The sequence below is a fragment of the Misgurnus anguillicaudatus genome, chromosome 17 (genome assembly GCF_027580225.2).
Source record: "Misgurnus anguillicaudatus chromosome 17, ASM2758022v2, whole genome shotgun sequence".
Taxonomy (NCBI): Eukaryota; Metazoa; Chordata; class Actinopteri; order Cypriniformes; family Cobitidae; genus Misgurnus; species Misgurnus anguillicaudatus.
This window is the reverse complement of record NC_073353.2, coordinates 15,564,010-15,591,835: the sequence shown is the minus strand read 5'-3', so window position 1 is coordinate 15,591,835 and position 27,826 is coordinate 15,564,010. Positions and strand designations below refer to the sequence as shown.

The following is a 27,826-nucleotide window of genomic DNA, read 5'->3' as shown; positions in this document are numbered from 1 at the left end:
AATGGAGTCCATTCAGAAGCAAATATCTGATATGCATTTCTTGAAGTCGTAAACATTTACCGTCCAAAGCATTTACTCATTGTGTTTGCACAGGATGTTGTTTGTCTAAACGGAGACTGTTTTTGAATAGCCAGCTTTATCTGATACTGCCTCAGATTTCATTAACTGTACCTGATGCCTGAGATTTCTCCTGGCGGTCTATATGTACCAAACCCTCCGTTATGGGGGGTAGAGGGTCACGGTTGACCCTGTTGATCCGAGGAGAAAAGAGGGAATGTGCCTGGTATCTGACCTGTTCACCTCTCTCTTCTGAAACACAGTTAATAATATATAATATTTTAAACTTGTTGTATGTAAACAGGAGGTAGATATGTGACCCTGTCTGTGAAATCCAGGCTAAAGTCTCATAATCTAATTATGTTTAAAATTACATTCAAATTTTTTTAGAAAATATGCTAATTTTCCAGCTCCCATAGAGTTAAACATTTGATTTTAAACGTTTTGGAATCTATTCAGCCAATCTCTGGGTCAGGCGGTAGCACTTTTAGCATAGCTTAGCACAATCCATTGAATCTGATTAGACCATTAGCATCACACAAAAAATAACCAAAGAGTTTCAATATTTTTCCTATTTAAAACTTGACTCTTCTATAGTTACATCGTGTACTAAAACTGATGGAATATTAAAACGCCGGCATGCAGCAGGCGTTGTGATATTGCGCACTGCCTGAAAATAGTCCACTTGGTTACTTACTATATCATTGCGCCTCCATTTGATTGTGCATTTATTGAGAGAGTTACCAGTTTGTATTTGGGGAAAATAAACGTTGCGGGTCGATAAACGTCACGTGACTCAAACGTGAAATGTGTATTACAACTTACCAGGTTGCCCGATGTCCTTACTGACACTCTTCTAAGCGAGGTCCTTTTTATTCCTGTCTCTATAGAAATAAGAACTTGTCGTATAGCCCCGGGTGACAATATCAAGCATTCCTTCAGGTTGAATGACTGACTCCGGGCAGGAGCAGGCTCCTGATTGGTTAACGCGGCGCGAAATTCAGCCAAGGTTTACTTTTTTCAACTCGGGCGTCAGCCGGCAATTCGTGTCAAACACAAAATGCACAAAAAGCACCATTCCCGCGTACCAGGCGCTCAATTCGCGTCATTCGCGCGAAACTAGACACACAAATGAGGCGGAAACGCGTCTTCAGCGCCAAAACCCCTCATCTGCGCCGCGAGACCTCCAGACACGCGTCAACGCATCTTCACATTGACTTAACATTGAAATCACTAGCGCTTAACGCCTCTACCACGGCTGGTGTAAACGCCGCATAAGTACACGGTGCAACTACAGAAGAGTCAAGTTTTAAATAGGAAAAATATCAAAACTCTTTGGTTATTTTTTTAGCGCGATGCTAATGGTCTAATCAGATTCAATGGATAATGCTAAGCTATGCAAAAAGTGGTACCACCAGACCCGGAGGTCGGCTGAATGGATTCCAAAACAATAAAAATTAAATGTTTAACTCTAGGGGAAGCTGGAAAATGAGCATATTTTCAAAAAAAGTGGAATTTCCCTTTAAGGTTTGGAGCATCAAAATTTTATGCCACATTGATTTTAATCTTTGACATGGCCTTACTCCGTCAATATTAAAGATATCAAGGTTATATTTTCACACAATATTCTTTACATCATGTAGGATGATTTTATGTAAAAACAATAAATCAGATAAAATTCATTTACAGACTTTTCAATATAATTAATAATTTTAATTCATGTTATTTTTATTTAATTATTAATATTGTTTGTGTAAGTTTTCATTACCTGGAGCCAGGTGAGGTTTCTTCAGACTTTCTGTGTGTACCAGACCTTTTGTTATGGGTGGTAGAGGGCCCAGGGCAGCCCTGTTGGGTCGAGGGGAACAGAGAAAACATGGCTGGTATCTGACCTGTTCACCTTTCTCTACTGGAACAGATCAAGATAAAAAATTCTGTAATGCATTATATTTATATAAATATAGAAATGCATTGAAATGGTAAACTATAAAGTGAGAGATTTGTGTGCCTTGTATTGTATTGTGTCTTACCAGGTAATTTTAAAGACCACGCTCACCTTTGCTTTGATTTTGCTTCTCTTCAGTTCTCCCATGCATGTGGCTGAGCTTGTTGGCATGTTTAGTATCTGGTATTAAGGGGTGTGTTACACCAGCAAGAGATCCAGCTTTTGACTATAGGAGAAACAAAGATTCAGATGTAAAGCGCACCTGTGTTTGATTTTCACAACTTGATGATTTTTCAGGGCTTCTCCAAACATGGAAATGTTCCACATTATCTATCTGCGACTATCTCTTTTGAAAGCACTCAGCCATGATCTTCATTTATTTACGAGGTCATTTATCATTTGTTAGTATGATGGATGTCTCTCTACATGGCCTTCTCTTTGTATTCAACGTCAGCAGATAATGCGAGTGAATGTAGTGCTTTAAGTCACACTGGAATTCATTCGGATGAAATACCTTGAAATACTTTCAAAAGAATATGAGAGAACTAAAATGTTTTCATCTCCTGGGTTCAGCATGCAACAATAAGAAAGAGAAACCAGGTGCCATACTTTCACTCGAAGGATAAACACTTTAAAATCAGTTACCTTAAAGAACCTAAAGGGGAAGATGAATGTTGCATCTACATTAGCAATTCTGCATTCCCATAGTTTTCCATTTGTTACAAGGTTACAATAGCTCAGGTGGTAGAGCATTGTGTTAGCAACACAAAGGTCATGGGTTCAATCTCAGGTAACCTATGTAATGTGAGGCAGCTGGTTGTTAGCGCAGAAATAAGCCAGACAGTGTGATCAGGACCCGACACGAAGCATTCGGATTACCTTGTGTTATTAGTGGGAATATGCATTTTAAAACCCTATGGGTAAAAGTGCATAAATGTACTAATATTTTTCCTGTTTTTTTATGAAATTATTATTTTATAATGTTATTATTTAACATTATTTTGTATTTGACTGTGGTTATATTTGTGGTTATGAACGTTATTTGTGTAAATCTCATTATAGCTGCCAAATTTGGGTGCTGTGTCTGTTGTGCACACCTGTGTTGTTTATGTTTTGCAGCCGTAAGAACGTGACGGATCGAGCCTGCACACAGGCCACCCACACGGAAGAGACTTCTCTCTGGAAACCCTCCAAATCCCTGTCCAAACCCTCATCTCTATGAAGTAAACACACTGATTACTACATTCAGCTCTCATCACTTGTATCGTTACTCTTTTGATTTGAAAGGGTGCCATTTCGGTCACATACTGCAGCAGTTTTTTTATGTCATTGAAGGTGCCCCGATCCGTCAAGCAGTTTCTCTTTGGCCGGTAATGCGGGTGCGTGTTTGGATGATTGAAGCCGGTCTTGGACATTGTAAAAAGGTCACCGTGTGGCTTATTTTTCTTATGCAAACCTGATTTGTTCATGGATGCTTTTGATCTCCTTCTGCATAAACAGATGGTTGTTTGCGGTGCAGAAAAGGACAGATTAACGTGGGTAGACGTTGGCACATTAGCGGATTGCGGTGGACAGGAATTCGATGGATAACGGACTGTGTGCTTATGTAAAATCCCTCAGGACACCTTTGTTTAGATTTGCAGCTCACATATCAGGGAGGTCAAGCGGCACATTATAGGTAAATTGCCAGTATGATTGACCTGGAATGTGTGGAAATTGAAGACACCTTGAGGACTGACCACGTGCGCATGGTTCAAATTCACAGGAGCCTTATCTGCCCAGTCCAGGTGCAGCTAAAGCTCTCGGTATAGCCCGAGTAAAAGATTATGGAGTGAAATGTAAAATTAATATACCACACTTCACCTACTTGCCTTCAGGGTGGGGTTACTCTCTTCTCAGGCCAGTGGAGAAGCGGGACTGTAATCAGGGCCGGTAAACTAATACTGCAGCCGAGTCCGTCACCGTGACCTGAACCTAAGTTTCAACTTTTCTGGGTAGTAAAATTCTGCAAGATTTACTGTGGACTGGCCTGTCTCTCAGTTTTAAGTTTCACCTCTCATGCTCTCCTGCAACTTCAGGCAGTTCTGCACAATCGTTCATTTGTAGCAAATCTGGGCCTCTTAACTAAGAAATCTGACAGATAAGGAGCTGTTTCATGCGGTACTCGGCAATCGTCACATGTGTTAACTGATACATTAATCAAACAACTGTTCTATTCAGTTCCTAATGTTACTTAAACTTACCATAAAACCGCTATATCCAGAACAGTAAATCTGAGTGACATTTCCCAAATCTTATGACCCCTGCATATGGAGTTGATTGTCTCGTCTCTTTAACAATGTTGCCATTTTTTATCACTATATATTACATAGAATATTCAAGTCACTGTTAAAAGTAGCACGGTAAAAAAAACTCAGCATGAAGTTTAAACAACTTAATTATGCAAGTCAATTCAACCTACTTGTGATAAGTTGACATAAAAGTTGTTTTTTTACTTAAAAATATATGTTGCTATGATATCATTTTTACAGAATTTAATTTTATATTTAAAGCAACACTATGTAGTTTCCATGTAAAAATGACTTACAGCTCCCCCATGTGGTTGAAATGCGCAACAGTGCCTGGTATCAGACACTCTTCTGCAGGCAGGGGGAGGGGCGGGGCTGTGTTTCCTACCCTCCACCGCCACTTTCAGAGTGTGCTTGTAGCAGCTAGGAGGCTGCTCAGGTTGCAGCAACAGTACAATTTGTCCAGTTAAAAGTTGTTCTATCACTGAAATAATTTCAGAGACATTATTTAAAGGTAAAAAACTACATAGTGTTGCTTTAAGTACTGAATAACAACAAAGTCCCTTTAGGGAAGTCACGCCCTTTTCACTGTATCTTTGCTGCCTTTAGAAGGATCTCTTGACAGAAATGCAAAGTATAAGTATACAGTTGTGTTCAAAATTATTCAACCCCAACTGAAATTGATTGTTTTGGCCAGTTTGACATTGATTTTGATCATTCAGTCATCCTGCTTACAATTACATCAAAGAGGCATGTGTAGGTCAGACAAATATAACATAACATTTATAATGAAATAACCACAAATGTCTTTTCTGTGCTCACATCATTATCAGTTTTATTCAACCCCCAAGTGACATTTAATCTTAGTACTTAGTACAACATCCTTTTACAGTTAAAACAGCTTTTAAACGTGAAGCATAGCTTGACACAAGTGTCTTGCAGCGATCTACGGGTATCTTCGCCCATTCATCATGGGCAAAAGCCTCCAGTTCAGTCACATTCTTAGGCTTGCGCACTGCAACTGCTTTCTTTAAGTCCCACCAGAGGTTCTCAATCGGATTTAAGTCTGGTGACTGCGATGGCCACTTCAAAATGTTCCAGCCTTTTTTCTGCAACCATGCTCTAGTGGATTTGGAGGTATGCTTGGGATCATTGTCCTGTTGAAAGGTCCAACATCTCCCAAGCCTCAGGTTTGTGACGGACTGCAACACATTGTCATCCAATATCTTCTGGTACTGAAGAGAATTCATGGTACCTTGCACACGCTGAAGTTTCCCTGTACCTGCAGAAGCAAAACAGCCCCAAAGCATGATTGACCCCCCACCATGCTTCACAGTAGGCAAGGTGTTCTTTTCTTCATAGGCCTTGTTTTTCCTCCTCCAAACATAGCGTTGATCCATGGGCCCAAACAGTTGTAATTTTGTTTCATCAGTCCACAGAACACTATCCCAAAACTTCTGTGGTTTGTCCACATGACTTTTGGCATACTGCAGTCGACTCTTCTTATTCTTTGGAGACAGCAAGGGGGTGCGCCTGGGAGTTCTGGCATGGAGGCCTTCAGTACGCAGGGTGCGCCGTATTGTCTGAGCAGAAACTTCAGTACCCACATCTGACAAATCTTTTCTCAGTTCCTCAGCAGTCACACGGGGACTTTTTTCCACTCTACGCTTCAGATAGCGCACAGCAGTCGCAGTTAGCATTTTTTTTCTGCCACGACCTGGAAGCGTTTCAACAGTGCCCTTTGCCTTGAATTTGCGAATGATGCTTCCTATGGTGTCTCTTGGTATGTTTAACATCTTTGCAATCTTCTTATAGCCATTGCCCTTCCTGTGAAGATTAATTACCTCTTCTCTTGTCTTCCTGGACCATTCTTTTGACTTCACCATGTTTGTAACCACACCAGTAAATGTTTAGAAGGAGTTGAGTATCACAGTCATTTTAAAGCTGCCTAATTGGTGCTTATTAGGCTTTATTGCTGTTCCCTGACATCCACAGGTGTTTTCAATACCTGATTGAAAACACTTCAATGAACCTCTGTTCTTCAGAGTGGTAGTTCTTTAAGGGGTTGAATAATTGTGTCAATGAAGAATTCACAAAAGAAACATTTACTACTATATTACAAAACCAATTGATGTCATTTTAGTTGCATATGGTTCTTTAAGAAGTCATTGTAGGATTTCATTCTGAATACAATTACAAATGTACACTAAATTCCCTAAAACCCTTAAAGGGATAGTTCGGCCAAAAATGATATTAAACCCATGATTTACTCACCCCCAAGCTGTCCGAGTTGCATATGTCCATCGTTTTTCAGACAAACACATTTTCGGATATTTTAGAAAATATTTTAGATATTTCTGTTCATTAAATGTTATGTTACGGGGTCCAGCAATAGTCCACGACCTTCAAGTCCAAAAAAGTGCGTCCATCCTTCACAAATTAAATCCAAACGGCTCCAGGATGATAAACAAAGGTCTTCTGTGGGTAATCCGTGCGGTGTTTTTGTAGAAATATCCATATTTAAAATGTTATTAACTTTATAAACTAGCTTCCGGTAGCGCCGCCATTTTGGAGTGATGCGCATTCAGGATGAGAGCTTACGCAGCGTACAGAGTTTCTCTGCTGCTGCTCGGTGCCCCCGCCCTCCGAATTTGTCATACGTCACTAAGAAAAGTGCGTACACTACGCTAATCCTCTCTCCTGAGTCTAAGATGGCGGCGCTACCGGAAGCTAGTTTATAAAGTTAATAACATTTTAAATATGGATATTTCTACAAAAACACCGCACGGATTACCCACAGAAGACCTTTGTTTATCATCCTGGAGCCGTTTGGATTTAATTTGTGAAGGATGGACGCACTTTTTTGGACTTGAAGGTCGTGGACTATTGCTGGACCCCGTAACATAACATTTAATGAACAGAAATATCTAAAATATTTTCTAAAATATCCGAAAATGTGTTTGTCTGAAAAACGATGGACATATGCAACTCGGACAGCTTGGGGGTGAGTAAATCATGGGTTTAATATCGTTTTTGGCCGAACTATCCCTTTAACAGCATTGGGGGGTTGAATAATTTTGAACAAAACTGTATTAAGGTGTATTAAGATATAATGAACTGTACAGTGGCGGCCGTTGCTTCTTTTTTGAGGGCGCTCGATGCGAAGCTCGTCACAACATGTATGTAGCCCGTCACATGTGTGGTTTGTCATTTCAAAATATGTGTTCGGCGTGTCACACCTCTAAAGGGATTATGATAAAAGCGACGCTCGCGTTTGCCAGATCCTCGCATAATCTCATGTATAATCAGATTTTGCTGTTAGGGGAGTGTCTTGCGTGTATTTTGTGAATGTGAGCGTCTCTTTTATAAACGGTTTTGACGCGTGTGCAACAGGCACTTATTTTGACAAGACACGTGATGCACATGGTTCACATGACGCAACAAACACATATTTTGAAAACATGAGCAACACACATGACACTCTGAACACATATTTTGAATTTGTGCCCCTCGGAAGAGCAGTCATTAGCCGCCACTGGAACTGTATTGTTTTAATTACCTTAGTATGAGTCGTTTTTATCGACATACACCACGGGTCCCCTTACAGAGCGCGTTTCGCCTCTCCATTGTCTCTGATGATAACATGTTTGTCCTGTTGCGGCTACCATATGCGCTTTGAAATTTAGGGGTGAGCTGTTGATTGCAATTTGCAATCTCACCACTAGGGTTGGGCGATGTCCCCATAAATTGGCAGTTGACGATGGTTACGTAAACCATCGCGATGGACGATGATATCGTTAGGTGGGGGGGTATTTTAATTTTTCGTTATTATTCGTTATTATATAATTATTATTCGTTATTTTACTTTATTACTTCCACTTAAGAAGAGTTGTGCACTTTTTATTATAATATATATTTTACATAAATACTATTCTGTACTTAAAATCTATAATTTTGTTATTTTACTATCCCAACTAATGTCTCTTTCCTATAGGTTGCACATAAGAAAGTAGCTTTAATCCACTGAAGAAGAGTTGTGCACTTTTAAGCACTTTTTAATCTCTTTACATAAATATTTTTTTCTATTTAAAAGCTATAATTTCGTTATTTTACTAACCCAACGACTCCTCCGCGCTTTCCAAATTTTGCACGTAAATATCTGTGCATATGTGCCACCAGTACTCCGTCAGAGAGCGGGTCTTCAGCACCGCGGGGAGCAGCCAGCACTTCAATCCGCAGCTTATTAAAACTAGACAAAGTGAACAGGGCCAGACACATCGAAATTTAAACATGGTCTGTGTATGTAAATCCCGCGTTTCGGTCGGAGTGTTGATCCCGTTTTCTTGTTCTTGACGTTCGCTGAATTCTGGGTTTATATCCTAATCTGCCGCTTCAGTGCAGTATAGCCTCAATGTAACAATGAGCACGATCTCCCGAGACACTACAATAGGCTACTAATAAATGATTAATATGGGCTGTTTTCTTGTACAAAATTAATTATTTTAAGATAAATGTACAACATGTAAAAAGACAAGATTCTAGCAATGTCAAGATTAGGGATGGGCATTTTCCAGTAACTTACTATTACCAGTAATTTACTATTACTTTTAATATTTAATTTTTCGAATATTTAAGCTCTTAAAGAACGAATATTCGTTTATTTAAATTATGTTAATTAAGACATGCGTGTTTTGTATTTTTCATTTTGTCATAATTTCACAGAAGGCTTATAATTAGGAAATATCCACAACAAGCTAAACTTATATTCTGTATGTATATATATATGTATGTATTTTTAAGTTGAAAACATTGTAAAAAAAAAAAAAAATATATATATATATATATATATATATATATTAAATTCTTCTTAAAAAATATCCTACAGAACAAAATGCGTTAAAACTTAATGCGGAGCGAAGTCTAGTGAAATCCTTAGTTTCAAGTCGGTCGTTAGTATTAATTCATTACTGTTTGATCTTACATACATTATATTATACCAAATATTATACACTAACCCCAAATCTAAGCGAAGTTTGAGGACTTGCGAAGTTTAAAGTTTGAGGACTTGACAAAGTAGGCTATCATCATTTAAACAGACTCAAAACACCAAGAGACCGGAGCAAATGAAAAAACACATCTACATAACCGACTGCTCAGTCGCCATATAAATATCTTCTCAGTTTAGTTTGACATGTATTTGTGAATAAAGAAAACCGTATTTATCCACCTGCTTCGGTGGAAGCCCGTTCTTCTGACTAGATACAATAATGCCGGTGCTGCGGAGAAAACTCTTCCTGATGATGGTTATCCGATTAAAACAACAGACGGATTGAACAAGATTGAATATCTGTATTTAACATTATTTTACAAATAACGTAAGCGGCTCGATACCTTATTGTTGACTGTGCAAAGTTACTAACGTTAGCTTAATTTAACAACATTTCACAAAGACGGTGCTTTGCTTTAAACTGCCATGTGCAGTTATCCGGTTCATTTTCAAAAGAGCACCGTTTCATTTCGTTCTCCGTGTCTGTCTCCTTATTAACAAAATAAAGTAGACTTTATAACAGAAAGCTTACAAATCTCTCATGATGTGTTGAGTCGGGCGGCGGAGAAGCACGTTTAATAACACGTGAGCCCTCACTGAGCCAGTGGCCAAATACGGCGCGGCGCGGACAAACCCGGAGATAAAAGGAAAAACTTAAATTCGTCTGCAATCTGCATTGCCAAACAATCAGAAATACATACAAATTAATGTTCATGTATATTTTACATTTAAGTCTGTAAAAGACAGTATAGATGAAGTGAAAAAGCATTAAATAAGTTGTTACCCTTTGGTGGCACATTAAAAACAAACAAACATTCGAATAGCATTTTTTAAATTCGAATTATTATTGCCATTCGAATATTCGAATATCCGTGCCCATCCCTAGTCAAGATCAAATGCCTGACAGGATATTTTCACAGACTAACACACGTCACGTCTCAGGCATAGACTACAGTATTTAAAGCGTAACTAAACCCCTGGTCAGAGCCTGACTCCGCCCACTGGCAATATTTGAAAAATTCAAGAAAAGTGGGCAGATCCCAACGGAGATAGAGGGGACGAACTAAGCTCGTACCAAGTGTGTGGTGAGATCGTGACAAGGGCGTGGTGAGCTTGAATCTGCTTACGTCACGAGTCATTTTTTGGACTCAACATCCAATAGGAAAATTCAACTGCAGTAGCCACCGTTTAACCTGAAGAGGGCAGCACTCAGACGTTTTTACACCATATATTGCAGTATTGAAACACTTTATATCCAAATGTCAAAAAATTTACTAAAATCAATGAACAGCACTAATAAAGCATCATTCTTACAGATCATTAACTAAAAAAAATTGGTTAAGGGTTTAGTTACTCTTTAAAATAGCATATATGCATTAGTTATATTTTCTATTTAATTTATAGAGCAATTCACGCAAAGATATTAGGTTAACTATAGTCCATATAGAAGAGAGTAAGTGTATGTCGACTCGCAGCGGAGTGGGGAGGGGGCGTGGCATCACGATGGTGTCTCTCCATCGTGATGTCAGTCAACGATCACGATGGACGATGATATCGTCTATCGGCACAACCCTACTCCCCACTAGATGCTGCTAAAATTGACACACACCACCTTTAAATCTTTTGTTCAATCAACTCAGATTTACAAGTCATTTTAACTTACTATTATTTATCTTGACTAGAGACAAATTGCTATAACTTGAAATAAGTCAATTTCGTTTTATAAGTTGTAGCAACTTATCTCTTGTCAAGATATATAGTAGCAAGTTAAAATGACTTGTAAATCTGAGTTAATTGAACAAAGAATTTTTAGGCAGCAAATAATTTTTTACAGTATAGGCGGTCATGTTTGCAATGCAAAAGACTAAAGTTTTATCTATTGAATAGGGAAAATCCGATATCTCTAAAATGTCATAAACAACATATTTCTGACCAACAATTAAACCTGACATATCTTTTGTTTTTGTACCATAACTTTTGTTTCTTTCAAATTGCACTGTAAACATCTTTTTCAAGGTTTCAGTTACTGACCATGTGCACATGATTCTGTATAAAGCCCCTCCTCCACAAAATCATTAGTATTTGTTGATTGGATATTTTAACTGGAAGGCGGGACTTCTGTAACCAGAGTGGCCATATTAAGACTATGGCTGTTTCTCAATTCCAAGAACGCAAAAAACGGACTTGCGTCCTCGTAGAGATCGAACTTGCCAGGTGACCTCGGAAGAACAAACTCAGAAGGTCTCGAGAACACAGAACGCACTTATGAGAATTAAGATGTGTGCGATCTTCCTGTTGGTCACCTGACCTCCGCCATTGTTTTGCCGCAATGACTTCTGGGGCGCGAAGCGATTTCAGCGTGCAAGTCTGCATTCGATGCATCCTCGATATCAAGAACACATCCGGGTATTTTTATGCGTCCTCAGTACTTGCGTTCTTGAGAATTGGAATGAACTTCGACTGTTAATGATGACGTAGAGCAAGGACAGGAGAACGCAAGATCGCTGAAGAACGCATATTGAGAAACAGCCTATGTTTACACGTGAGCTACTATTTTCATAAACGGACATTTCAACCTCTCCGGTTTCAAAAATAACTTTATGCCCACATGTCAGTTTTCAAAAAAGTGTTAATTGACACGTACCCGTGTATATATGCCGTCAAGAGCATACCAAACCTCTAGTTGGCGGTATAACGAGAAGCTCAAGCCCACGTAAGCCAATCAGAATCCCGAAAACAGCAACAAATCACTTGCTGTTCCTCTTTTGAACAAGGTTGCACTTTTGGCTTAGGTGCGAGCTCTGGCGCATACTGTGACGTTGGTTGCCTAAACATCCGTTTGTCTACATGCAACCGTGTAACCAAAGATTTGTAACCACACTGTCCCAAGTTTTTAGAAAGAATCGGATTCAGAGGCGAGTTCTCCGTTTGCGTGTAAACGAAGGGTGCAAGCGAAGGGAAATGTCTTAGTTTTTCAAAATAACCATGTACATGTAAACAGGGCCTAAGTGTTGCTTTGTCCCCTGTTCATAGTAACACAGGAGTGCTCAATCTTGTTAATTTCAGTATCTTTTGTAAAAACTATGAACCTCATCAGACGAACCCCAATGTGTCATGATACTTTTGTTTGCGACTTTCGTTTGGTTTGTTATACTATTGCACCTGCTATACTATTGAACATTCACCGTGATAGATGAATATACCTGCTTTTTTCCATAAGCCAGAATAGCTCCCGTCAGGTCCTGCAATGTGTGCAGATGATAATCTACTTCATGTTTTGAGCCGCTAGGAGCCTTTCTCTTCCTGTTAACCGTACCAGGTTGGTATGACAAGGCAAGATCCTCGGAATAGAGAATAAGAGGTCCTCTTCTTGTACTATAGGTCTTTGGTGGAGCCGGCTCCACATGTCCAAGAAAATGGCCACTGCTGGTAAGACGAAGCAATGGAGGATGGGATTTCCAGTTAAAGTAGTCCTATTGAAAAAAAAATTACATGTAAATAATTGAATGTTTTCATCGACTGTGTTTAAGTGCATTCAAATGTATATTTCACTGAATTAAAACTAATAATTATTTACCTCTGGTTCAAAACAGACCTCCAGTCTTCCATCATGGCCATTTTCATCTGGTACAATTTGACCGTATCCACGACTCAGCAATGATAGAACAAAATCTTTCATTGTGATATTGATGTTGCTTTGAAAGAATGTTGAGAAAAGTTATTCTCTTGTAGTTATGATACTGTTACAACAAATTGTATCAATCTGCCCTACAAAAATGCTTTATCGGATTTAAATGTGCTTCGAATGTGACCCTTCATTTAAGCACCAAGTGCATATTTTACAAATAATATATATATTTTAATTATTCCCACTTTCCTAAGATTCAAAGATTCAGTAAGCAGTTTTTTACTTTTTGAAAGTGAGCATTCACAGCAGTAATTTCCATAGTCATTTAACACACCATTCTGTCTTCCTACCTCAGTTTCTGACCCAGCACCCCTCTCCCGAGTGACCATTTCTCTATGATTACAAATTCATTTGAAAGTACTTCAGCATCCCCGTCCAATGCTTTTACACCACCGCAAAATCATTTCAGACCTTGTTACGAATCTCTCTGTTTGCTGAGACTTACTGTTGCTAAGCTTTACACAACTTCTCAGCACAGCACTGTTTTTGTGTTGCCTTGGTTGCAACCAAGAAATTACCCCCTCCTTGTCAAGCCAGCAGTTTTGGCTACCTCACCATACCCATACAAACAAAAGGAAGATGACTGACTGCTCATACCTTTTGTGAATAACCTTGTTTTTAGTGAGTTTAACTAAACAACCTTTAAATCCCTTCCTGTCATAAGCACAGAACATTCATTAAGTGTTTTTGATTATTGACCGAAGAACTAAACTTATGCTTTAACAATGAACAAAAAAAAACTTATGAAGAGTAGAGATTAAGTGGATAAATATTATATGAAGTCCTACAAAAATGTCCAAAATGTAATTTTGTGGTAAAATAATGCTGTATGACTTTTTTGGTTCCTTTAAATAATTCAGATGAAAATGTTACGAAGCAGCTGATGATACTCAAAAACTATTTCACATAGCTGTCGTATTCTATTAGTTGATACATTGATTATGTTTCCTGCAGGAGGAGGTTGCATTTGAACTACACAGTTTACTGTGGAATAGAGTTTAGCAACCTGCTGTGACAGCCTTTGAGCCACAACACACATCTTCATCTATTAGGTTGTGAATCATTTTATTACTCTGTGAGATCATACTTGCTGAGAGTGACAGGCCACCTGCTGGGCTTATTAGGCAAAATCTTGTGGACAAATTGTTAGGGTATTTAACATTGCCCTACCTCCACCCCCTTTGAGATGAGTGAGCATTTGCTTTCCTCTGAACTTTTTGGTCAGGTATAAGAGCTGGAAATTAAATTAAATACACCGCTTGTACTGTAAACACTCCAGAGAGTTTGATGCAAGATTATAATAATCACAACCATTTAATCGGTGCAGAAATACCTATTTTTCCATATGCAGTATGCACATTAGCGTTGGTTTTTTACCTTTTTTTTTACATATTGCTATTTGTTGGTTAATGACGATTTTGCAGGTGATTAAAATACGCAGCCTGTAAAAATCTTTTAAGTGCACAGACGAACAACTTGTTAGTCACCTATGGATGGCGCCAAAGCACTGTTCTTGTTAAGTTTTTTTTCAATGGGCTGCAAGCATTTATTGATTTAAAGATATTAATTTACCAGTTGACTAAATACACTTCAAAAAAACTTTCTTCACTGTAAAAAATACTTTGCTGCCTTAAATTTTTTTGTTGAATCAACTTGGATTTACAAGTCATTTCAACTTACTATTATTTATCTTGACTAGAGATGAGTTGTTACAACTACAGGTGAGTTGTTATAAATTATTAAATTAAGTTGACTTTTCTCAACTATATTTTGTAAGTTGTAATAACTCATATCTGTTGACATGACTTGTAAATCTGAGTTGATTTAAGAAAAAATTTTAAGGCGGCAAAGTATTTTTTACAGTGTATTTTTGTCTTGTTTTCAGTTGAAATATCCAAAAATTCTTAAATGAAAATGTATTTTTTGATGAGCAAAATGACCTAAGTAAATACGTCTAGTTTTTAGACCCAAATATAAGATTTGAGGGAATTTGTGCTTAAAACAAGCAAAAATATCTGCCAATGGGGTGGGGTGAGAAAAAAAATCTTGAAATAAGTTTACTTTTTTCTTAAACACTTAATTAAAGAAAAATTTTCTCACTTCATTGGCAGATTTTTTTGCTTGTTTTAAGCACAAATTCACTTAAATATGATATATTTTTGTCTAAAACTAGACTTATTTTCTTAGGTCATTTTGCTCATCAAGAAAATACATCTTTATTTAAGAATTTTTAGAAATTTGTACTAAAAACAAAACAAAAATACTAAGTAAGAAAGTCTTTTTTTTTTGCAGTGTAGCATCGCAGGCAACATTAAAAATAAATCTGTTTGGTCTCATAAACATTTTCGCACATTTAAATTTTGATACTTAAGGTAAAGTTTATCTTATTTAAAATATGTTTAAAAACTACATTTGATGTTTTAGTCAAAAATACCTGAGGTTTTAGGGTTACAATTTGCTTGCAGGCCCACAATAAACTTCTTTTATTTTATGGTTTATGTCCCAATAAACTGTATACTTGTTTACAAAATAGAGCACGTGTTCCAAACCTTTAAAATAAAGTTAGTGATGGCAGTCATTTAATATCAGGCCAATCTTCATACCAGCTGAATTACAAAGAGGCAATTTCATTAAAAATCTAATCATTTTATTCAGCGAAACTGTACAGATACAAAGGTCTCTTACCAAATTTTAAAAATCAAGTAAAAAACAGCAAGATTATTTTCATAAATACATATATTCTTTAAGAAAAGGTGTATTTACACGTTACATCGTTTAAAGGGAGCTTGCATAAATTCACAGCTGTACACATGCATCTTAGGCAGTTCTGCGCATCCGACGGTCAAATTGTGCCAATGAAGTATGCATGATTGTCAACAGATCGCTGCGAAAGTCATACAAGTCCTCAGGTAAAACAAGGGATGTTACATATATAAGGCAAATTACGTCCAAACTTTCAGGTACAGGGCATTCAGCACTGTATGAAATGTTTAATTCTACAGAAATCACATCTGTAAATGATATTGTATTACACAAACAAAGTCTTTGTTCACAAATATAAGCAAAACCCATGGTTAAACAGACAGATAACACTGTTCATGTGGTCAGGCGGACCGTTTCCATTGTGGAAATTGCTAAGCACGTTGTAGTGTCCATATAATTCAGTCAACAAATCACTTTTTCCTGTAATCGTTGATCATGTCTCCACTCGAGAGACGTACTAAAGTTGCAAGATTTACAAAAACCCTTACAGATCTCATACAGTCGTCTCGCCCTGGTTGCTATTACTGAGCCTTTTATAAAATCTGCGCCAGGACTGCAGCGTTTTCCCAGACCATATCCAAAATCCGGAGGTGATTCCTACGATCATGGTCATTAGGTACTTGATCATGAAGACGGTGAAGTCTGGAGACATGGGGGCGAAGTTATTGACTGGGCAAGGTACGGCAAAGCGCTTACACGTTTGCATGTGCCAGGTTTTCTCCCACTGCTCTCTAAACGCCTGCTCGTAGAAATAGCACGCAATGACGATAGTAGCCGGAACCGTGTAGAGGACGCTGAACACGCCGATGCGCACCATCAACTTTTCCAGCTTCTCTGTCTTGGTGCCGTCGTGCTTCATGATGGTTCTGATGCGAAACAGTGACACGAAGCCAGCCAGTAGAAAAGAGGTGCCGATGAAGAGGTAGACGAAGAGGGGCGCCAGGACGAAACCACGCAGGGAGTCCACGCTGTAGATGCCAACGTAGCAAACCCCAGTGAGAATATCACCATCCACTTGGCCCATGGCGAGAATGGTTATGGTTTTGACTGCTGGCACGGCCCAAGCAGCCAGGTGGAAATACTGAGAGTTGGCTTCAATTGCTTCGTGACCCCACTTCATTCCCGCAGAGAGGAACCACGTAAGGGACAAGATGACCCACCAAATAGAGCTCGCCATGCCGAAGAAATACAGGATCATGAAAAGTATAGTGCAACCCTCTTTCTTCGTGCCCTGGGCCACAGTCTTGTAACCATCATCATTAAATTTGTCAATGCAGACGACTTTGTCTTCAAGGAAAAAACCCGCCGCGTACGCAACAGCCACCATGAAATAACACCCGGAGAGGAATATAATGGGCCTCTCGGGGTAACGAAACCGCCTCATATCCACCAAGTATGTGAGGACAGTGAACAGTGTACTAACACAGCACAAAATAGACCAAATGCCCACCCAGAGCCGTCCGAATTTGACCTCTTCCTCTCTAAAATACATCAATCCGTTGGGCTTAGTGGGCTCACATGGCGCACCGCAGTCTTTTTCGCCCATGAAGTGGTACTTCAGATAAGTGGGTACTTTCAGTTGCAGCGGACATGTGAATTGTTGGCTGGGTCTTTCCACTTTCGGCTGTAATGTAATCAGTTCGGGAACGTAGGGCGTCGGGTCCGATGTCGGGCTTCCGGCGTCGGACGTGTTCTGACCCACGCATATCTCTCCCGCGCCGTGGACGGGGAAGTTCTCGCAGCGGAGTCTCTCGGGCCACTGAAAGCCAAACTTGTTCATGAGGGCCTCGCAGCCTTGTCGCGCGCGCTCGCATAGGGAGCGACACGGCGGGATGGCTTGCTCGAGCACCGTGCACACCGGCGCGTACATGGAGCAGAGGAAGAACTTCAGGTCCATTGAGCACTGAACTTTGACGAGGGGGTAAAACTGGTGCACCTCCAGTCCGGCGTCCTCCTGGTTGGTGTGACCCAACAGGTTAGGCATGATGGTTTGATTGTAGGCGATGTCCGTACAGAGAGGTATAGAGATGGGCTGACAGAAGCCGTGCTCGGGAATGGAGATCCCCTTTTCACCATGATACTGACCGCAGGTCGGTTGCATAGCCAAGCAGAGAAACAAAAGAAAATGTTTGATAATCCCACAGTAGCGCTGCATTTTGAGAAAAGCCGTCGTTTACTCGATGCACCCAAAAAGAAAGGGGGTTGCGACTGCTTCGAAAACTTCTAATGTGATTAAACGACCAAAAGCTTCTCGTTTCTACTCCTGTTCGTCAGCACCGAGACACTTCAAGTCCGAAATCAACCATTTTAGGCAAATAAGCAGATTTTTTTAGGAAAACCCTGAAAAGTGGGTAAAAATGCACGAAAACTCAGAGTCACAGAAACATCCAAACTAAATCCACAAGATCATCGTTTTTTTCCTCAGCGTAGCGAGAGAATCTCCTCACCGTTACTCAAAGTTTTCAGTCAGGCTTCGGTGTCCACCAAATCCCGCGTGTATAGCTATAGATTAAATGAATTTACAAAGAGGATTTTACAAAGTACTCGATAACATAAGTTTGATTTCTATAGCAGAGTGCGCTTTCTTTGCTCGTCTTCTGACCGCTGTGTAGACGCGCTTCTCACTGACTGGAGCGTTTGAGCGCAACCGAGGCTCACATACAATAATGTGTAGTCGGTTTCTACACACCCCTCATTCAGTTTCACTGCCATGCGTTGCGGGGCGCCTTGAAACCAATACGTTTTAGACCAATCACAGAATTTGTTTTCTTTTGCTTCCTGCATCGGATTGGTCAGTGGGTGTAATTGCGGAGGGTCTCAGTTATCAAAAACTTTCCTTCTATATATGGCAAAATGAAAAACAAAAAACATTGCCAGATTTCTAGAAGTGCAGAAATGCATTTGGCATGCAAAACGTTGCAGACCTTACACGTTACTTTAGTAATATTGGGTCATACATTTGTTACAGTTTGGAAAAAGTTTGTATTGATATTTATATGAATAGTAAATAGTCATGCTTTAACATATGTGTATACAGATTTGTACATTTGTAAATAAAAAATCCTTTTGATTATTTATAATTTAATACGTTTTCTTGGTATAGTCACACATAATCCATGGTAAATCAATATGGCGAAATTATACACCCAAAAACCCGCCACACGCCCACTATTTATGCATGGATACTGTAATAGCCAGAAAGTAAACATTTTGACAATTTTAATTTTAACTAGATAGAAAAGTTTGTTGACAAACTTTATGTTGGCTTGACAAAGCCTGGCCTGAACGTTAAAAACGGTTTGACAGAAGTTTAGTTTAGTAGGCTATCTGGCTGTTAGTATGTTTAAGTATGAAGCTAGCCTGATTTAACATAAAGCTAGCATGATTAGCCTGAAGCTAGCATGAAGCTAACATGATTAGCATGAAGCTAGCATGATGCTAACATGAATTAGCATGAAGCGAGCATGAAGCTAACATGATTAGCATGAAGCTAGCATCAAGTTAGCATGATTAGCATGAAGCGAGCATGATGCTAACATGAATTAGCATGAAGCTAGCATGAAGCTAACATGATTAGCATGAAGCTAGCATCAAGTTAGCATGATTAGCATGAAGCTAGCATGATGCTAACATGAAATAACATGAAGCTAGCATGTTGCTAACATGAATTAGCATGAAGCTAGCATGAAGCTAACATGATTAGCATGAAGCTAACATCAAGTTAGCATGATTAGCATGAAGCTAGCATGATGCTAACATGAATTAGCATGAAGCTAGCATGATGCTAACATGAATTAGCATGAAGCTAGCATGATGCTAACATGAATTAGCATGAAGCTAGCATGATGCTAACATGAATTAACATGAAGCTAGCATGATGCTAACATGAATTAGCATGAAGCTAGCATGATGCTAACATGAATTAGCATGATGTTAACATGAATTAGCATGAAGCTAGCATGATGCTAACATGAATTAGCATGAAGCTAGCATGATGCTAACATGAATTAGCATGAAGCTAGCATGATGCTAACATGAATTAGCATGAAGCTAACATGAAGCTAGCATGATGCTAACATGAATTAGCATGAAGTTAGCATGAAGCTAGCATGATGCTAACATGAATTAGCATGAAGCTAGCATGATGCTAACATGAATTAGCATGAAGTTAGCATGAAGCTAGCATGATGCTAACATGAATTAGCATGAAGCTAGCATGATGCTAACATGAATTAGCATGAAGCTAGCATGAAGCTAACATGAATTAGCATGAAGTTAGCATGATGCTAACATGAATTAGCATGAAGCTAGCATGATGCTAACATGAATTAACATGAAGCTAGCATGATGCTAACATGAATTAACATGAAGCTAGCATGATGCTAACATGAATTAGCATGAAGCTAGCATGATGCTAACATGAATTAACATGAAGCTAGCATGATGCTAACATGAATTAGCATGAAGCTAACATGATGCTAATATGAATTAGCATGAAGCTAGCATGATGCTAATATGAATTAGCATTAAGCTAGCATGATGCTAATATGAATTAGCATTAAGCTAGCATGATGCTAACATGAATTAGCATGAAGCTAGCATGATGCTAACATGAATTAGCATGAAGCTAGCATGATGCTAACATGAATAAGCATGAAGTTAGCAAGATTTATTATGAAATTAGCATAAAGCTAGCATGAAACTAGCATGAAGCTAGTATGACTTAGCTTGAAGCTAGCATGAAGCTAACATGACCAAAAGACCCAACCCCCATGTCTCAATGATGTTCGGATCCAGAGATATAAGGCTTTGTTTATTATGTTGCTAGGGTGCTCATATTTGGTTGCTAGGGGCGTGGCTTAATAGCTCAATAAGAATCTTTAGAGACTGATTGGATGCCTGAGTAAAATGAGCCCACCCCCATGTCTCTGTGACACTGTGCTGCAAAGATATCCATCTGGGCATTTTATAATGGCAGTCTATGGGAGATGTTGCTAGGGTGCCCAAAAATGGTTGCTAGGGGCGTGGCTTAATTGCTATGGGATGATCCAGAGAGACTGATTGGATGCCTGAGTAAAATGAGCCCACCCCCATGTCTCTATGACACTGTAAAGCGAAGATATTCCATCTGGAACGTTTTTATTCCCTTATATGGGCGTGTTTCCTGCCCCGTTATAAGTCAATGGGGAATTTTGGGGGCCTCCTACACCCCAGGGGTGAAACTTACACCCCAATGTGAGGTATGTTCTCACAGTGCCTGTCAGCCTCCTTAAATATGGTAAGCCACAAGTTTCTACAAACTTCTCACTCGGAGCTATGACCTGTCAAAGTTTGTCGCAATGTTAAGTAAATGGGACTTTTCGGAAGTTTTATATCCCGTTTTAGGAATTCTGTAAGTCGGATCCCGTCAAAAAGATATAGCACACTTCTTTAGACCAGTCAGAATGTCCGTGGAAAATTTCGTGGATGTAGCTTGAAAGCTGTCGGACGAGTTAGCCGCAGAAATTTTAGTCTCAGAAGAAGAAGAAGAAGAAGAATAACTAGATAGAAAAGTTTGTTGACAAACTTTATGTTGGCTTGACAAAGCCTGGCCTGAACGTTTAAAACGGTTTGACAGAAGTTTAGTTTAGTAGGCTATCTGGCTGTTAGTATGTTTAAGTATGAAGCTAGCCTGATTTAACATGAAGCTAGCATGATTAGCCTGAAGCTAGCATGAAGCTAACATGATTAGCATGAAGCTAACATGATTAGCATGAAGCTAGCATCAAGTTAGCATGATTAGCATGAAGCTAGCATGATGCTAACATGAAATAGCATGAAGCTAGCATGATGCTAAGATGAATTAGCATGAAGCTAGCATGAAGCTAACATGATTAGCATGAAGCTAGCATCAAGTAAGCATGATTAGCATGAAGCTAGCATGATGCTAACATGAATTAGCATGAAGCTAGCATGATGCTAACATGAATTAGCATGAAGTTAGCATGAAGCTAGCATGATGCTAACATGAATTAGCATGAAGCTAGCATGATGCTAACATGAATTAGCATGAAGCTAGCATGATGCTAACATGAATTAGCATGAAGCTAACATGAATTAGCATGAAGCTAGCATGATGCTAACATGAATTAGCATGAAGCTAGCATGATGCTAACATGAATTAGCATGAAGCTAGCATGATGCTAACATGAATTAGCATGAAGCTAGCATGATGCTAACATGAATTAGCATGAAGCTAGCATGATGCTTACATGAATTAGCATGAAGCTAGCATGATGCTAGCATGATGCTAACATGAATTAGCATGAAGCTAGCATGATGCTAACATGAATTAACATGAAGCTAGCATGATGCTAACATGAATTAGCATGAAGCTAGCATGATGCTAACATGAATTAGCATGAAGCTAGCATGATGCTAACATGAATTAGCATGAAGCTAGCATGATGCTAACATGAATTAGCATGAAGCTAGCATGATGCTAACATGAATTAGCATGAAGCTAGCATGATGCTAACATGAATTAGCATGAAGCTAGCATGATGCTAACATGAATTAGCATGAAGCTAGCATGATGCTAACATGAATTAGCATGAAGCTAGCATGATGCTAACATGAATAAGCATGAAGTTAGCAAGATTTATTATGAAATTAGCATAAAGCTAGCATGAAACTAGCATGAAGCTAGTATGACTTAGCATGAAGTTAGCATGAAGCTAACATGACCAAAAGACCCAACCCCCATGTCTCTATGATGTTCAGATCCAGAGATATAAGGCTTTATTTATTATGTTGCTAGGGTGCTCATATTTGGTTGCTAGGGGCGTGGCTTAATACCTCAATAAGAATCCTTAGAGACTGATTGTATGCCTGAGTAAAATGAGCCCACCCCCATGTCTCTGTGACACTGTGCTGCAAAGATATCCATCTGGGCATTTTATAATGGCAGTCTATGGGATATGTTACTAGGGTGCCCAGAATCGGTTGCTAGGGGCGTGGCTTAATAGCTATGGGACGATCCTGAGAGACTGATTGGATGCCTGAGTAAAATGAGCCCACCCTTATGTCTCTATGACACTGTAAATCGAAGATATTCCATCTGGAACGTTTTTATTCCCTTATATGGGCGTGTTTCCTGCCCCGTTATAAGTCAATGGGGAATTTTGGGGGCCTCTTACACCCCAGGGGTGAAACTTACACCCCAATGTGAGGTATGTTCTCACAGTGCCTGCCAGCCTCTTCAAATGTGGTAACCCACAAGTTTCTACAAAATTCTCGCTCGCAGCTAGAACCCGTCAAAGTTTGTCCAATGTTAAGTCAATGGGACTTTCGGAAGTTTTATGTCCCGTTTTAGGAATTCTGTAAGTCGGATCCCTTCAAAAAGTCATAGCACACTTCTTCAGACCAGTCAGAATGTCCGTGGAAAATTTCGTGAATGTAGCTTGAAAGCTGTAGGACGAGTTAGCTGCAGAAATTTAGTCTCAGAAGAAGAAGAATAACTAGATAGAAAAGTTTGTTGACAAACTTTATGTTGGCTTGACAAAGCCTGGCCTGAACGTTAAAAACGGTTTGACAGAAGTTTAGTTTAGTAGGCTATCTGGCTGTTAGTATGTTTATGTATGAAGCTAGCATGAAGCTAACGTGATTAGCATGAAGCCAGCATCAAGTTAGCATGATTAGCATGAAGCTAGCATGATGCTAACATGAATTAGCATGAAGTTAGCATGAAGCTAGCATGATGCTAACATGAATTAGCATGAAGCTAGCATGATGCTAACATGAATTAGCATGAAGCTAGCATGATGCTAACATGAATTAGCATGAAGCTAGCATGATGCTAACATGAATTAGCATGAAGTTAGCATGAAGCTAGCATGATGCTAACATGAATTAGCATGAAGCTAGCATGATGCTAACATGAATTATCATGAAGCCGGCATGATGCTAACATGAATTAGCATGAAGCTAGCATGATGCTAACATGAATTAGCATGAAGCTAGCATGATGCTAACATGAATTAGCATGAAGCTAGCATGATGCTAACATGAATTAGCATGAAGCTAGCATGATGCTAACATGAATTAGCATGAAGCTAGCATGATGCTAACATGAATTAGCATGAAGCTAGCATGATGCTAACATGAATTAGCATGAAGTTAGCATGATGCTAACATGAATTAGCATGATGCTAACATGAATTAGCATGAAGCTAGCATGATGCTAACATGAATTAGCATGAAGCTAGCATGATGCTAACATGAATTAACATGAAGCTAGCATGATGCTAACATGAATTAGCATGAAGCTAGCATGATGCTAACATGAATTAGCATGAAGCTAGCATGATGCTAACATGAATTAGCATGAAGCTAGCATGATGTTAACATGAATTAGCATGAAGCTAGCATGATGCTAATATGAATTAGCATTAAGCTAGCATGATGCTAATATGAATTAGCATTAAGCTAGCATGATGCTAATATGAATTAGCATTAAGCTAGCATGATGCTAACATGAATTAGCATGAAGCTAGCATGATGCTAACATGAATAAGCATGAAGTTAGCAAGATTTATTATGAAATTAGCATAAAGCTAGCATGAAACTAGCATGAAGCTAGTATGACTTAGCTTGAAGCTAGCATGAAGCTAACATGACCAAAAGACCCAACCCCCATGTCTCTATGATGTTCGGATCCAGAGATATAAGGCTTTGTTTATTATGTTGCTAGGGTGCTCATATTTGGTTGCTAGGGGCGTGGCTTAATAGCTCAATAAGAATCCTTAGAGACTGATTGGATGCCTGAGTAAAATGAGCCCACCCCCATGTCTCTGTGACACTGTGCTGCAAAGATATCCATCTGGGCATTTTATAATGGCAGTCTATGGGAGATGTTGCTAGGGTGCCCAAAAATGGTTGCTAGGGGCGTGGCTTAAATGCTATGGGATGATCCAGAGAGACTGATTGGATGCCTGAGTAAAATGAGCCCACCCCCATGTCTCTATGACACTGTAAAGCGAAGATATTCCATCTGGAACGTTTTTATTCCCTTATATGGGCGTGTTTCCTGCCCCGTTATAAGTCAATGGGGAATTTTGGGGGCCTCCTACACCCCAGGGGTGAAACTTACACCCCAATGTGAGGTATGTTCTCACAGTGCCTGTCAGCCTCCTTAAATATGGTAAGCCACAAGTTTCTACAAATTTCTCACTCGGAGCTATGACCTGTCAAAGTTTGTCGCAATGTTAAGTAAATGGGACTTTTCGGAAGTTTTATGTCCCGTTTTAGGAATTCTGTAAGTCGGATCCCGTCAAAAAGATATAGCACACTTCTTTAGACCAGTCAGAATGTCCGTGGAAAATTTCGTGGATGTAGCTTGAAAGCTGTCGGACGAGTTAGCCGCAGAAATTTTAGTCTCAGAAGAAAAAGAAGAATAATAATAACTAGATAGAAAAGTTTGTTGACAAACTTTATGTTGGCTTGACAAAGCCTGGCCTGAACGTTGAAAACGGTTTGACAGAAGTTTAGTTTAGTAGGCTATCTGGCTGTTAGTATGTTTAAGTATGAAGCTAGCCTGATTTAGCATGAAGCTAGCATGATTAGCCTGAAGCTAGCATGAAGCTAACATGATTAGCATGAAGCTAGCATAAAGTTAGCATGATTAGCATGAAGCTAGCATGATGCTAACATGAAATAGCATGAAGCTAGCATGATGCTAACATGAATTAGCATGAAGCTAGCATGAAGCTAACATGATTAGCATGAAGCTAGCATCAAGTTAGCATGATTGACATGAAGCTAGCATGATGCTAACATGAATTAGCATGAAGCTAGCATGATGCTTACATGAATTAACATGAAGCTAGCATGATGCTAACATGAATTAGCATGAAGCTAGCATGATGCTAACATGAATTAGCATGAAGCTAGCATGATGCTAACATGAATTAGCATGAAGCTAGCATGATTTTAACATGAAGCTAGCATGATGCTAACATGAAGCTAGCATGATGCTAACATGAATTAGCATGAAGCTAGCATGATGCTAACATGAATTAGCATGAAGCTAGCATGATGCTAACATGAATTAGCATGAAGTTAGCATGAAGCTAGCATGATGCTAACATGAATTAGCATGAAGCTAGCATGATGCTAACATGAATTAGCATGAAGCTAGCATGATGCTAACATGAATTAGCATGAAGCTAGCATGATGCTAACATGAATTAGCATTAAGCTAGCATGATGCTAACATGAATTAGCATGAAGCTAGCATGATGCTAACATGAATTAGCATGAAGCTAGCATGATGCTAACATGAATTAGCATGAAGCTAGCATGATGCTAACATGAATTAGCATGAAGTTAGCATAATGCTAACATGAATTAGCATGAAGCTAGCATGAGGTTAACATGATTTAGCGTGAAGCTAGCAAGAGGTTAACATGATTTAGCATGAAGCTAGCATGATGCTAAAATGAATTAGCATGAAGCTAGCATGATGCTAACATGAATTAACATGAAGCTAGCATGATGCTAACATGAATTAACATGAAGCTAGCATGATGCTAACATGAATTAGCATGAAGCTAGCATGATGCTAACATGAATAAGCATGAAGTTAGCAAGATTTATTATGAAATTAGCATAAAGCTAGCATGAAACTAGCATGAAGCTAGTATGACTTAGCATGAAGCTAGCATGAAGCTAACATGACCAAAAGACCCAACCCCCATGTCTCTATGATGTTCGGATCCAGAGATATAAGGCTTTGTTTATTATGTTGCTAGGGTGCTCATATTTGGTTGCTAGGGGCGTGGCTTAATACCTCAATAAGAATCCTTAGAGACTGATTGGATGCCTGAGTAAAATGAGCCCACCCCTATGTCTTTATGACACTGTGCTGCAAAGATATACATCTGGGCATTTTATAATGGCAGTCTATGGGAGATGTTGCTAGGGTGCCCAAAAATGGTTGCTATGGGCGTGGCTTAATTGCTATGGGATGATCCAGAGAGACTGATTGGATGCCTGAGTAAAATGAGCCCACCCCCATGTCTCTATGACACTGTAAAGCGAAGATATTCCATCTGGAACGTTTTTATTCCCTTATATGGGCGTGTTTCCTGCCCCGTTATAAGTCAATGGGGAATTTTGGGGGCCTCTTACACCCCAGGGGTGAAACTTACACCCCAATGTGAGGTATGTTCTCACAGTGCCTGCCAGCCTCTTCAAATGTGGTAACCCACAAGTTTCTACAAATTTCTCGCTCGCAGCTATGACCTGTCAAAGTTTGTCGCAATGTTAAGTAAATGGGACTTTTCGGAAGTTTTATGTCCCGTTTTAGGAATTCTGTAAGTCGGATCCCGTCAAAAAGATATAGCACACTTCTTTAGACCAGTCAGAATGTCCGTGGAAAATTTCGTGGATGTAGCTTGAAAGCTGTCGGACGAGTTAGCCGCAGAAATTTTAGTCTCAGAAGAAGAAGAAGAAGAATAATAACTAGATAGGTACATTTCCTGAAGAAAATGTGAAGTGGTGCTTGCCGTGGCAAAATTCTGGGGACATTGTATGATTATACTTCCAGTCACGAGTAAAACGATCCAAACCCCATGTCTCTACGATGTTCTGATGCGGAGATATAAGGCTTTGTTTACTCTGTTGCTAGGGTACTGTATTTGGTTGCTAGGGAAAAAATTGGCATCCACTAGTGATTACACTCCGACTCACGAGTCAAACGGTCCAACCCCCGTGTCTCTACGATGTTCTGATGCGGAGATATAAGGCTTTGTTTACTCTGTTGCTAGGGTACTGTATTTGGTTGCTAGGGAAAAAAACGGCATCCACTAGTGATTACACTCCGAGTCACGAGTCAAACGGTCCAACCCCCGTGTCTCTACGATGTTCTGATGCGGAGATATAAGGCTTTGTTTACTCTGTTGCTAGGGTACTGTATTTGGTTGCTAGGGAAAAAAACGGCATCCACTAGTGATTACCCTCTGAGTCACGAGTCAAACGGTCCAACCCCCGTGTCTCTA

At 39.4% G+C, this 27,826-nt stretch overlaps 2 protein-coding genes and 1 long non-coding RNA gene across 4 annotated transcripts in view; 1 reads left to right on the top strand and 2 right to left on the bottom strand.

Annotated features, from left to right (window-relative positions):
- kiaa2012 (KIAA2012 ortholog) overlaps positions 1-13,474 on the bottom strand; it is a 46,886-nt gene extending 33,412 nt beyond the window's left edge. For both annotated transcript variants that reach the window (XM_073855040.1, XM_073855041.1), the window contains exons 1-6: positions 13,316-13,474; positions 12,915-13,032; positions 12,541-12,810; positions 2,114-2,228; positions 1,826-1,966; positions 172-309 (exon numbers count right to left, since the gene is read on the bottom strand). In XM_073855040.1, coding sequence (XP_073711141.1) covers positions 172-309; positions 1,826-1,966; positions 2,114-2,228; positions 12,541-12,810; positions 12,915-13,016 — 766 coding nt within the window. In that variant the 5' untranslated portion in view covers positions 13,017-13,032; positions 13,316-13,474. The remainder of the gene's footprint in view (positions 1-171; positions 310-1,825; positions 1,967-2,113; positions 2,229-12,540; positions 12,811-12,914; positions 13,033-13,315) is intronic.
- The window catches only part of LOC141350249 (uncharacterized), a 144,732-nt gene that overhangs the window by 31,284 nt on the left and 85,622 nt on the right, over positions 1-27,826 (top strand). The window lies entirely within an intron of this gene.
- fzd7a (frizzled class receptor 7a) lies at positions 15,651-18,445 on the bottom strand. Its single transcript, XM_055216243.2, has one exon. It carries the CDS (start codon positions 17,941-17,943, stop codon positions 16,282-16,284), a length of 1,662 nt encoding a protein of 553 aa, XP_055072218.2. The 5' UTR covers positions 17,944-18,445; the 3' UTR covers positions 15,651-16,281.